The 14,124-nt window shown below is 40.0% G+C and overlaps 1 protein-coding gene across 3 annotated transcripts in view; it reads left to right on the forward strand.

Annotated features, from left to right (window-relative positions):
- Positions 1–5,183: 5,183 nt before the first annotated feature.
- Positions 5,184–14,124, forward strand: part of PALLD (palladin, cytoskeletal associated protein) — a 345,921-nt gene continuing 336,980 nt past the window's right edge. For 2 of the 3 annotated variants that reach the window (XM_075066366.1, XM_075066363.1), the window contains exons 1-2: positions 5,184–5,304; positions 8,165–9,220. In XM_075066366.1, coding sequence (XP_074922467.1) covers positions 8,166–9,220 — 1,055 coding nt within the window. In that variant the 5' untranslated portion in view covers positions 5,184–5,304; position 8,165. The remainder of the gene's footprint in view (positions 5,305–8,164; positions 9,221–14,124) is intronic. The other variant, XM_075066362.1, reaches the window with a different exon arrangement.

The raw sequence follows: 14,124 nt of genomic DNA on the forward strand, positions 1-14,124 counted from the left end.
CACACACACACTCGCTCCCTGTCTTCTGCTGCTGCCACCTGAGCAGTAACATTGTGACATCAGAAATAGTCAGCCACTTATCACTGTTTCCTTCTGCAGTTCCATTTCATACTTGGGGAGCATGCCCTGGTTGTCATGGCAACAGCTGCTTTTGATTGTTGATTTACTTCAGGTACTGGAACATTCTCACAGAGAAGGGTCCGATGAAGAGCTGACTGGGTTTGGATAAGCTCCTGCAATGCTCCTTTAGGTTTGAACTGCGGTAAATTACACTGTTTCTTTTCAAAGGATAATTGTTACTGTCCTCAAAAATGGTTACATGGAAATAAGAAACAATTTACATGACAAGGAAGTGGCATTTTGTACGTGCTGCTTAAAGATAGGAGGGGGGTGACTTTCTGAATTATCCTTTTAAATAGGCAGGGAATTATAGCTCTGAGTTCCTACATAGTATTGTTACACAGTTAAAAACAAGTGTCAGAGAGTAGCTGTGTTAGTCTGTATCCAAAAAAAACAACCAAGAGTCTACTGGCACCTTAAAGACTAACAAATTTATTTGGGCATAAGCTTTGGTGGGTAAAAAAACCTCACTTCTTCAGGTGCATGGAGTAAAAGTTACAGATGTAGGCATTATATAATGACACATGAAGAGAAGGGAGTTACCTCAGAAGTGGAGAACACTTAAAACAGTTTTATTTAGAAGCTGTGGGAAAACAAAGTTGCATTAATAAAAACAAATGTGTTTCATTTGACAGCAGTTTAATTCATTATGGTCAACAGAGCAGCGAGTGGTGAAATATGAAGCATCTGTGATAAATCTCCTCCTCTACCTTGGTGGGTCCTGTGCTTATTGGCAGATTTGCTCACCTCAGTGATCTTCCCCACAGTCTGGATCACCTCCTCCTGTGTCTGATCAGGAGTTGGGAGGTTTGAGGGGAACCCGGGCCCGTCCTCTACTCCGGGTTCCAGCCCTTTCGATTGCAGCTGTCTGTAGTGCCTCTTGTAACAGCTGCATGACAGCTACAACTCCCTGGGCTACTTCCCCATGGCCTCCTCCAAACACCTTCTTTATCCTCCCCACAGGGCCTTCCTCCTGGTGTCTGATAACACTTGTACTCCTCAATCCTCCAGCAGCACACCATCTCACTCAGCTCCTTGCATCTCTTGCTCCCAGCTCCTCACATACACTTCCTTTCCTCTGGCTCCTCCCTGCCTGACTGGAGTGAGCTCCTTTTTAAACCCAGGTGCCCTGATTAGCTGCCTTTATTGGCTGCAAGTGATCTAATTAGCCTGTCTGCCTTAATTGGTTCTAGCAGGTTCCTGATTACTCTAGTGCAGCCCCTGCTCTGGTCACTCAGGGAACAGAAAACTACTCATCCAGTGACTAGTATATTTGCCCTCTACCATACTCCTGTACCCCACTGGTCTGGGTCTGTCACACATCACAAAAATAAACTGGCAAAAAATGCATTGAAGACAATTGTGTAAGTCAGGGGTCGGCAACCTCTGGCACACGGCTTTCCAGGGTAAGCACCCTGGTGGGCTGAGCCAGTTTGTTTACCTGCCGCAACCGCAGGTTCGGCCGATCGCAGCTCCCACTGGCAGTGGTTCTTCACTTCAGGCCAATGGGAGCTGCAGGAAGCTGTGCGGGCCGAGGGATGTGCTGGCCACCCTTCCTGCAGCCCCCATTGGCCTGGAGCAGCAAACTTCAGCCAGTGGGAGCTGCACTCAGCCAAACCTGCAGACGCGGCAGGTAAACAAACTGACCCAGCCCACCAGGGTGCTTACCCTGGTGAGCCATGTGCCAGAGGTTGCCAGCCCCTGCTGTAAGTGCTTTATTCTTTAAATAGGCATAGATATAGAAATATTTTCTATTTAAAAAGTAAGGAAATTCATAAACAGAAAACTTGATTTAACCTTAGTCAAGGTTACTCTCATCAATGAACTAAACTGTAAAAATTAGGAAATACAAAATTAAAGATTGAAAGTTTGCAAAATCATGCATTCTCAAGTTGCCCAGACAAGCTTAATTCAGCCTCCTTGTATGAATGCATTATGATACAGTCTTTAATTACATGCAGAAGTGACTATCTATGAAAAGTTTGCGGTAAATGACTTGCCCAGCCTCACATGGCTCAGCGGCAATGGCATTAAGATCACATCCTAGTCTTAATGGTGGTATTCAACTGCCCTAACAACAAGACCATCCTTTCTCTTCCTGCAGTCTCCCAGCTCCTTCATTACAAACCTTCCAGCTTCTGCAACAAAGGAAGTAAGAGTCCTACAGACAACAGAGTCCTTCACTACAGAGTTCCAATTCATCTTCAGAGCACATTCGTCCTCTGCTTTGAATGAATTAGGCATCCTGTGTAGTAATAATAATTATAATAATAAACAATGGATCATGTAATTAAAGATTGTACCATAAGACATACCACACAAGGGGGGGAAATTAAGACTGAATGAGCAGTGTTCATTCTGTCATTTCCTAATTTGAGAGTGTTTGACTTTCAACATTTAATCCTTTTTATTCTTTAGCTTTATTTTCTATGGTTTTGTTTATTGATTAGGCATTCTCAAACTTCATTGCACTGCAGCTCCCATATGGCAACAAAAATTACTACATGACCCTAGGAGGGGAACCAAAGCCTGAGCCCAACTGAGTCCTGTTGCCCTGGGCAGGGGGCCAAAGCCCAAGCCCCAGCACCCTAGGCAGGGGGGCCAAAGCCCAATGGCTTTAGCCCCAGGTGGGGGGCCTGTAACCTGAGCCTTGCCATCCAGGGCTGAAGTCCTCAGCCCCACGTGGTGGGGCTTGGGCTTCAGCTTTGGCTCTGGGTGATGGGTCTGAGGCTTCAGCCTTGGGCCCCAGCAAGTTTAGCACCAGTCCTGGTGACCCCATGAGGTCCCAACCTACTTTGGGGTCCCGACCCACAGTTTGAGAACTGCTGGACCTTAACTAATGGAACTTGAAGTTTTTTTGGTTTTGAATTATTATATATGGATGCAGACCATGTTTAGAGCCAGCCATGCCACTAACTAGTTAAAAGCTCAATTAAAAGTTATAGTGTAGATGAGGTCAAAATCTTACATCTTAACAGAACTGTAAATGGATTCAAATACTATTGCATTTATGGTGTGATCAATGTAAATTTGAAATGGAGAAGAGAGCTAAAGTGAGGGAAAGCGTGCACCTACTTTTTAAAAAGGAAATGATAGCCCAGTATGCTTTTCCAAAATGAAATAGCTCTGCTATAGCACTTGTTCATGTTAAATACAGAACCCAATTTTTAAGCAATGTGATGGGTAAGCATTGCAAATGGTGATAAGTGGTTGCAGGATTGGACCCTTGTATTGGACCTACATTTTGCACGTCTTGGCTCCCATCCTGCAATCACCTATATATGTGCTTACCTTTATGCACATGAGCAGTGTCACTGGCTTCAACAAGACTACTCACATCTGTGATATTAAGCACATGGGCAAGTGAGTGCAGCACTAGGAATGTAAACTTCTCAGAGTGGAATTTCTGTTCTGTGTTTGGTCTCAACCTACTGTAAAATGGCTCAAACATCTAATGGTGCTATATAAATTATATTTTTCTTAATAGTAATCACAAGGTGAAGATCCTGATGTACCAAAATGGGATCATAGTAGAGAATGAACACAATTAACTGTAGTAACCAAGATCCATATACTATTTCCTGTCCTAAAATGTTTGTTATGCCTCTATCAACTGTTAAAAGCTACAATATCTCTCTCTCCAGAGGTATGTGAAGAGGTTACTATATAGAGCTTGTTAGCGCTTTAGGATCTTTCCTGTTGAAAAGTGTACAAAAGATATTATTAATTGTTAATATTAGTATCAGTGATGCAGCTGTATCATCAGAAGACAAACTAATTTACCATGGTAGGCATGGTAGTGTTATCAGTCAAAATTATGCTGGGAAAAATGAGAGACACAATGTGGGTGAGGTAATTTCTTTCCTTGAACCAACTTCTGTTAGTGAAAGAAACAAGTTTTTAAATTTACACATAGCTGTGTAAGCTCAAAAGCTTGTGTCTTTCACCAGCAGAAGTTGGCCCAATAAAAGATATAACCTCATGTACCTTGTCTCTCTAATATTCTCTGGGACCAACACAGCTACCACAACACTGCCAACTACTGGGGAAAATCTCAGTGAATCCACTGATAAAGCAATATCTATCTACTGCATCTCTAGTTAAAAGAAATGAATTGTAGATAAGAAGATAAAAAGAAACATACCAAATTAACCAAAATAAAAATAAAGTATATGAATGCTAGAAAGGTACAGGTGCATTTTTTGATGGAAAACTCAGCCAAAACTCTCACTGAAGTCTTTAATCAGGCAAAACTTCTTCCTGAGCAAGGTCAGTATGAGTAAGTGGAACTGTGATCATTTAGGTCTCTACAAACTAATATAATGTTATATGTATCCACTATATTTTTATTGTGCAACTTGTTTCATTTGTTGGTAAGTTTATAAGATTTTCATCAATATTATTTTTGAATGTTAACTATTACAATAGTAAATTGGTTTGTCTTCTGATGATAGGATCACATTATTATTAGTAAGATAATTGCCAGTCTTGAACTACACATTTATTTTCCACCAACAACTTAGGATGGAAATAAGGTACTATTTCTAATCACATATCTAAATGCAGTATAATATTTTTCTTGTTAGAATATTTTGTTGTCATATGTATCTCTATAACATATATTGCCTATTTACAATTATTTTAATACAAAAGCTTTTTTTTAATTTAATGTGGTAAAAATAAAAAACAAATGTTAAGATGAAACTCCTTATAAGGAGTTTCTGGGGTTTTTTTACTTCTGTAAATCAAACCACAGACCTTTGATTGTGAACAAGTGTCACATTTTAAAATTCCTGAATACTGTAAAAGAGACTGAAATCCTGTCTACAATACAACAAAAATGGAACATTTCAATATCAAATTCCTTGAGTTTCTAAACACCAAGTGCACAGAACTTGTTGTGGCTTCCAGGGCTAACATCCCTTCTGCTGGAATTCCAGATAGTGGCAGTCTGCTGAAACATGAGTTCAGTTACCAAATATAGATGAGTGGCGTAAGAATACATAATCACAGCGGACAGATATAATTCACAGGCCACAGTTGCCTCGATGCTTACTCAGGACCAAGCAATCTTTATTGAATAGTTAAAGCAACTTTCAGCTTTCTTAAGCAAAGAAGGAAAAAGCAGCCTTTCCTGAAATTATTTCTATGTGAGACTCTTCAAACTGGCCTAATATATACAAGGTCTGTAATTTTGTGTGTGTGTGTGTGTGTGTATTCAATTAATTGTTCTCAGGGAATAATAGCTCAGGGCTTCAAAATCCATAGCAAAATAAGTATTTATTTGTTTTTGAAACACAAATTAGAAATTTCCCTTCAACTCTGTTACTCATTTGAGTGGGCTTGATTTTATTTTGATTTTTTTAAAATCTATGATTTTTCTTAGCATATTTTTAAAGATGTTTGTATTTTTCCTTAGTATTTCTCTTTTCATTACAATGAGAAAGTAAGATCTGTAAAATTACTTTCCATGGTACTCTGTACTTTACTGTTTATTCATGTAATGCTTTAAACTGATTAATTATTCATGTATTTTCTAAAAGTGTTAAAATTATTGCCGCTGTAGTATAATAGATTTTAATTAATTATTTTACCATGTTAATGGGTATAGCATCTGTGATTTTATATGACAAGATAAATATCAAATTGTACCTTGGAAATAATTTGTGCATAATATATCTTCCATAAAGTTAAACATTTCAAATAATATATATGCAAAATTTTTATTTTCCATGTTGTCTTTAAAACAATACAGTGCATTAATAATGGTGAATACACTTATTAGATAGAAGTGCAAAGCACCATTATAAATATTCTGTTGTCTAACCAATAGATGCTAGAAATAGCATTAGATATTTCTAATTATGATCTTATGTGCTATTTGATAGGGTTAGTGTTATTTTAACTTCATTTAGCTGTGCCTTAAAGAAGCAAGTTGCTCTAAAGGAAATTTTGGATTCCCTGAATTACAGTGGATTTATACATTACAATATAAGTTTTAAAAGTGTCCTTTAGACCAAAATGTTTAAACTTAGATGCCTAAAGATAGACATGTAAATCCATACTTAGGCACCAAAGTAAGTAGCCAGATTTTTCAGAAATGCTCAGTACTTCTAAACTGCTAAATTGTAGCCAGTTATGTTGCATATACTTTTTTAGATTTTGTTGACAATATATTGGCATGATTTCTAGATGTGTTCCCCTGTAAATAGGAATAAAGAAACAACTTAATTAAAGCAAGGACTACCCCTATTAACCTCCTCTATAAAACTATGCTTCAAATGTTGAACCATAAAACAAACTCTTTGGCTTCCCTGTACTTCCCTTGTGCGTCCTTGGTTGTAATCCACTGGCAGAGCACACACACAAAAAAAAGAGAGATGAAGAGAGGCATATACTAGTCCAAGAATTCAGTCAATCAGCTAATGATTATCTGCTGGGTAAGCCTCAGTGAAGTAACTAGAAGTAATCGGAGTGCGCATGAGCCAGTGTAAATATATCTGAGTGCATCTCATGACTATCAAGCCAGCTAGCACTGAAGAAATGGAATAGGGCATACTGTGAACATGCAAAGTTTTAAACAATCTAGTTTTAAGAAATTAAACTCCCAAGGAAATGAGTGTGTGTGTGTATATATATAAAAATGTATATATACGGTCATGACAATCAGCAATATTTAAATCACTGTTGTTCAGCTGAATTAATATTCAGCAGAAGCAGTTATCATTCTTGGAGCCAAGTTGTCACTGAAGTCGCATCCAGGAAACCAAACAAGCTTCAACTCATGGAATTTCTTGCATATCATTCCATTTGGGGAACGGGTTTTATTCTGCCCCCACAGAACAAGCAAGGAATGAGATGCTTAAAAATGCTGTAGAAAAACTGAGGTGGGTTATAGACAATTTTATCTTTGTACAGAAGCTGCTTGGTGCAAAGTGACTTGCAAGATATATGCATGAATCACACTCCCTTCAATATTGCTTTACTGTATCTATAGTTCATGGTAGTCTGATGTTCTATTAATTTAAATGATCACTGTATATAATAATGCTACCAAGAATGGGGCGGCTCCAGGCACCAGCGCAGCAAGCACGTGCCTGGGGTGGCAAGCCGTGAGGGTGGCAGTCAGGCTGCCTTCGGCGGCATGCCTGTGGGAAATCCGCCAGTCCCACGGTTTTGGCAGCAATTTGGCAACGGGAACGCCGAAGGCACAGGACCAGCAGGCCTCCCGCAGGCATGCCACCAAATCTGCATTACCAGTGGACCTCCCGCAGGCGCACCGCCGAAAGCCACCTGACTGCCGTGCTTGGGGTGGCAAAATACATAGAGACACCCCTGACCAAGGAACATACATGTTCCAACAGCAGTGAAGGAAATGAAATATTAACAACCAGAAGAAGATCATAAATAACAATTAATAATAATTTTATATTATTAACCAGGAGAAAGCATGGCAATTCTAATCAAGGGAATTCTAGGGACTCCTACTCATTCAGATTCTAAATAATAGTAATAATAATACTAATAATTTGCTTAAATCACTTCAATGTTCTGTTATTGTGATTTAATGTTGCAATATGTTATGATTTTGAGGGCAATTTTGTGGGGAAAGAAATGCAGGTACATCATGGAAATGATCATGAACCTAAACATATAATAAGAGAATGAGTAAGATTAATAGGAACCAATAAATTGCTGAAAATCATTTGGAGGAGATGAGAGCTTGTGCTAGCCAACATGCAGGAGAAAAAACAAACAAAACCCTTACAAATTCATAGGAGGACTGCATGTAGAGGACCCACTCCTAAAACACTAACTTTGTAACTACCCTGCTCTTGCTCTGTTTCAGTCAGTCCTATTCTAACTGAAAGTGAATGATCATGCTACAAATAATTCTTATATCGTTAGGATTTGACTTTTTCCCCACTTGCTTTTGTATCCTGTCATTTATAAATAATGAATCTACGGTTATATGACACAAGCATATAAAGTGTTTGTTTTATTGTCATACTGCTTATAGAAATTTATGTGCATTTTCTTCCAGCATGCAAGACAGAAGGCATGAGCAGGTCATGTCTCTACCCTTAATGCTGAAGGAGGCTTACTCAGCAGAGAAAAGAGCCCACGAGGATTACTCTGAAAACATGTCAGAGGCTTTCTCCTTTCATGACTTTTTTTATGATTCCCTATCAGGCATACAGGATGGAGAGGTTTCAAATGAGCTATCTGCATTTCTTAGCAAGGAGGAGATAAGTAAAAGCCTTGACCTTGCCAGAGAAGCTATTGCTAATTCAGTGAAGGAGAATCAGAATGTAGAGCAGGATTTCACTCATAATTTCAACACTTCTCCAAACTCATCAGAATATGCTTCTTCTAGGAAGACCAAAGTCCATGAACAAGAAGTTTTGGGGAGGCTTCAGGAGAGCAGCCCAAATTCACTATTCAGCACAGCTCAAACTCTCCCAGAGCAACAAAAAGAGCAACCACCCACATCCTCTCAGGCAGCAAGCAGCATTTGCACTGTCCCTGGGAGGCAAGGCAGCATCTCGCCCTCGCTAATGACTAGCCCCAGCTTTATTCGGAGTCTAAGAAATGCAGAGAGATGTAGTCCAAATATGCAAAAGACAAGCCCAAAATCCAAATCAATGTCCCAGGGAGATGCTCCTTTCAGGAACAAGCTGTGTGACAAGGCTGTGATGTTCATTGAAGAACTTTCTTCCATATTTAGAGAAGCAGCAAAGGCAAGAGGCAGGAGTCCCAGTGGGGACTCCTCTTCTCCTGACAGTGGATACCTATCTCCTAAAAAGAAACAGTCAGCCACAATAAATGCCTCAGTGAATCAGAGCTCTGGCAAAGCATGTCCAGAAATCAAACCTGAGGCAAGGTTACCTGAGACTCACCACAATGGAGAGCTCTTCCCTGACAAGAAGAATGTCACTCAAGAAAATGAAACTGCCTTCCACCATGAGCTCACCAATCCAGGTAGCTATCAGTCTTCAGCTCCTCGATTTACTCGGAAACTCCGGAGCCAGGAAGTGGCTGAAGGAAGCAAGGTGCTGCTGGAGTGCAGAGTTGCTGGAAACCCAACACCTCATGTCAGGTGGGTGTATAGCAGTTTAAAATGGTCAAAGACAATGGCTGATAATTTCTAATTTTACTTTTCTGGAAGAGTATCACCATGGACCTGCTCAAGGGTAATGTACAAGAAAATTCTAACAGTGTATGCTGACAGCCAAGTGGTTTTACTAATATATTCATGAAGTGACAGATTTTACCACCATTATCTTGGTGGTTCCTTACTCCGCAAATATTTCCATTGATTTCTACTTGCAGAGTAAGGTATTGTCGTCAGACATCACTGGTGTGGTGCTCTGCTCTGTTCAATGATAACAGTCGGCTGCGTGTATGTGTGTTCTCCCTGTGTTCTGGCCCAGCTCTGTGCAGATAGCTGGCATAGCAGATCTCAAGCAAACCACCCAGTGACCACAGACTCTAATAAGGTCCGAAGGCACCCAGCCAGGTTTATTGTCAAACAAAACACAGTCTCTAGCTCCCAGGATCAGATGTCTACAGTTCTGCTAGTACATATGTGCTGCCTGACAATGGACTGGCTCGGTCAGTGGCGGGATGTGCCACTACCCCTTAGGCCTGACAAAGATGTCCACTTAGGGTTGCATTCTTATACACAGGAACAAACAGGTTACACATCACTCCTGACACTTTGAGGTACAGACCCTCTATGCATTAGGGTGCTGCCTCTCTCCTGGTAGAGGTTGGTTTGAACAAATAAGTCTATCCATCGTATTGTCCTTTTGACCCTGTCTTTAGGATGGGTCAGCCTGTTCCTTGTTATCTCTGTGGGATGTGTTCATACTGGGCTGTTCTGGTGCCATCCTGGCACACGTTCATCTTATTAGTGCTTATATGTGTTTTTAGCAGCCTTCTTGCCAACATCTGTGAGCAGGGCCTGCCTCTGGCTCACAGCATAACTTTTCTTTATGTTAGCAAAGTCTTGACCATTACTTCCATTCAGGCCTCAGGCCTCATCCCGGGCCTCTGATACCAAGGGTTTATGTCTCAGGGCTTCATCTTACTACAGGTACTACTCAGTTCAAGTAAGGGTGGCAGAACCAGGCCCAAAATTGGCTTCAAGGGGACTACTTACGAGACTAGTGTCTCACCAATGTGAGTAAAGGGATTCACAATCTGGTCCTTAAATGCTGCAGTCACGAAGACTGTAAATAAGTGTATATATTGCATTTCTCTCAATTAGTTAGAACATTGGATAAATAACCTGAAAAAATATTTTCTAATAATTTTGTCACCTCCAGACAGAAGTCTTTCAGATTGAGACATTCGCAGAAGATATCAAGATGGTCCCTTTATCAAAACATTTCCTCAAATAGGTCATTGGAATTTTGAACCTTATTGTTATGCTTGATGGGCATACTGAAATATCTAGCGTAATAACAATTTTCACAATCTTCTTAATTGTTAAATCATACTTGTTAGCCATTGTGAAAGTTCTAAATTTTACATTTCTAAAAGCTATAAACACCACTAAGGGAACTGAGCAAAATCTGAAAGGTGCTGAGAGGTTTCAAATCCTTTTGAAGCCAATGGAAGTTGAGGGCTATTGCAACTTGCAGACCTGGGCATTTATTGGAAATGTGTCAGCCAATATTTTGTCTTAAATCAGATGTTTTCTTAAGCATCTTTAAACAAGAAAAGAAACTGACGGATCAAAGCAATTATTTTGTAAAGCGACATGTTTTTGACATGATTTTAATACAATTATTCATTAAAGTATTTCAAAGCAGCTGTACTTCCTTAAATTGAAAAGCAAGTGAGAATGAATAGTCTAAAAATAGCAGACCTTAATAAGGAAGGGAATGTGAAAATGTTTGACAACAGAAAACAAGCTTAATCTTTAACTGATTTATTTTAGCTTGATTAGAAAGCACCGATAGTCAAGTTGTATACTACATTAATGTACTAGAGTGAAACAAGTCATACAGATACTCAAAATTTCTACTGGGTTGACTTTTTTTTTTAAACCAGTTCTAGCCTAATATGCCTGTTAATTTAACATTTCAGAATTATAAAGTATATGTTAGGACACCTACCCTATGCTATGGGTACCTATCCAAAGATTATAACCTGTAATATGTATATGGAATCTTTCTCATACCAGTAACATGTCTAAAAATGGTGAAATATACTAAGTGTACTAAATGCATATAATCATCAGTTGATAATAACTTTAGATAACTGCTAAGCAGAACTGGAATCAAACCAGTGACCTAAAAGTGAAATGCTGTGTGAGATATAAGTCCTCAGTGAGGATGCAATATTATGAAAGCGAAGATACATCATTGTATCAACATTACAGTATCTCATTGCTATTATTTTGTCTAGCAGAATAAAGAGGTTTCAGTCTTATAGTTACTCAGACCCACAGCTGTGGAGTCATCCATGAAAAACCCACAGCCATGGAAAAAGATGTGTGCAAAAAACCTTAGATGCTTTCATAGTATTTTTGCATTGCTATTAAATTCATCCAGTCAGTGGTGTGTGCAAAGAAGCTACAAGTTCTTCACTTTAACTGACATGCCTTTTTTTTTTTTTTTAAATTCCCTTAATATTGCAGTACTCATTAACTTACAATCTGGTCTATCCTCAATTGTTCTTTTATGTGATTATATCTTTGATTGGTGGTATCTCTTTGTTACTCTTCATTCAGGGACAATAGAAGAGATTTAAAAAAAGAAAAAAAATTTGTTAGCATGGTTCCTGGACTAGGGTGTGTGAGGTGCTTATGAAAAACCAAATCATGCTCCCTTGTGTGAACCCCATAGAAAAAGTGGCTTTTTCCTTTAATGTGAATGGAATAGTGATTTTAGAGATTGGGGAAGATTTGGAAAATATGCCCCACCGTGCAATAACAAATTATTTTCAATGCCGATAAAATTTGTCACTGGGGCTTATTGTAATCTTATCCACTTTACTGAAGAGGTCACTATCACAAGTCAGGCAATGAGAATTTTGACAATTGTATTTTTCTTTAGTGAATAACACCAGGGGGCAGTATAAAGCAGTTTCAATATATTTATTTAGTTAAAAACACATTTCAGGGTGAACTGTGAAAGTGGTACTATTATCCAGTCAGTTATTAAGAATTTGTTGTTAGACACAGGCGACAGCAAAAATTTGAACCCTCTCAGAATTTGTAGAAGTTTGGACCTAGACCCAGAGTCCATCTCTATGTCTTGTCCAGGTGTTTTATTTATTAAAACAAATCACAAGTTGCATTTTAAGTCTCTATTCTAAGAGAAATCACAGAGAACTACTATAAGACTATCTAACATTAGCATAGCCTGGTTCATTAGGAAGGCCTCTAAAGAACTGTACATTGTGCACGTAAGAATTACTTCACCTCCATTCTTCCTCCCTCCAGCACTGAAAAGCAGCCGTCTTCAGGATGGAACAGTGTAATGGCCCATAACAACATCACACAGTAGTTCAACACAGGAAGGAAAAAATAATGAATCCAGATGAAACTGCAGAAGTAAATCAGAGAAGGCACAATGTGCAACAGCTGAACTTAAAATGTTTCTACCATTTTCAGAGATATTTCTGCACCTATGTATATAGGCCCATATTTTCATAAATGGATGCCTGAAGTTAGTCTTCCCAATCCATATTTAAGCACCTAAATAAGTGGCCTGATTTTCTGATGTGCTACACATCCAGGAGATCCTGCTGATTACATTCAAAGGGAATTTTTAGGTATGTGCTACCTTAGATAACCAGGCCACTTATTTGAGACCTAAATCTATGGATTGGGGAAGCCTCACTTTGGACACCCTTTTTTCCAAAATCTTGAATATTAGGGGGAATAATGGTAGAACCAGTGAAAACTTTCATATACACAGAAAGTAAGCATGCCAACTGCATGAAACTAAAGATGCCCACTAAACTGAAATTTGACCATAACACCAAGGCCAAACAGCAATATTTTTATGGTAAGTGCTATCAATCTTTAGTGACTAAGAGTATTCGGAATCTTGGTTTTGTATCTCATCTGAAAGGCAGCAACACCAATAGTAGTATAATATCCCCTAAAACAGTGGTGCTCAAACTTTTTCAGTTGCATTCCCCGCTTATCAGTAACAGAATCTGTCTATGCCTCCCTGCCTGCCCCATTACTGCACAGCCAAGCCTTCCTCAGTGAGGGAACTTGGGCTGAAGGCAGAGCTGAGGGCAGAATTGGGGATGGAGGTGAAGCTGGGGCTACGGGCAGAGCTGGTTTGGGGTGGAGAGGGAATGAGAGCAGATCCAGGCTGGGATTGGAGTGGAGCTGCAGCTGAGGTCGGAACTGGTCTGGGGGCAGAACTGGATCTGGAGGCAGAGCAGGACTGGGGGCTGAATGGGGTTGGAGGTGTGTCTGTTAGCATGATGATCCCTCCCTGCCCCTCCACCCAGGGAAAATCCCCATAGTTTGAGAACCACTAGCCTGAAACCATGCTGAAGAAGTAGAATCCCAAAGATACGAACACCAGTATTCCAGGCTTACTGGTCAACTGGACACCCTCTGGATCTGGAAGTAATCAGGCAGCAGCGCAGACACACACAAAAAGCAAATACTTTACTGCCTCAGGGCTTCAGCTGGGGGGATAGGGGTTAGGGCTGCATCCGCAGGGTGATGTGGCTCCAGAGGATCAGAAGTTCTGACCCCCTGCTCAGAGCCTCAGGGTTTAGGGCTTTAGATCTGCGGGGAGTGCAAGAGCTCAGGACTTCAGCCCCACAGCTCAGCTCTTCATTTCAGCCTCATGGGGGGCACTGGGGCTCAGGGCTTTAGCTATGAGGTGAGCGCTGGTTTCAGCCCCCTGAAGTCGAGAATCTAAAGCCTCGATGCTCCTGAGGGTCAGAAGCCATGACCTCCCACTGTGACCCCACTGCCCAGAGCTCTGACACACACACAGCTGAAGTCAGTAACATCTT

This window comes from Chelonoidis abingdonii, chromosome 5, assembly GCF_003597395.2.
Source record: "Chelonoidis abingdonii isolate Lonesome George chromosome 5, CheloAbing_2.0, whole genome shotgun sequence".
NCBI lineage: Eukaryota > Metazoa > Chordata > Testudines > Testudinidae > Chelonoidis > Chelonoidis abingdonii.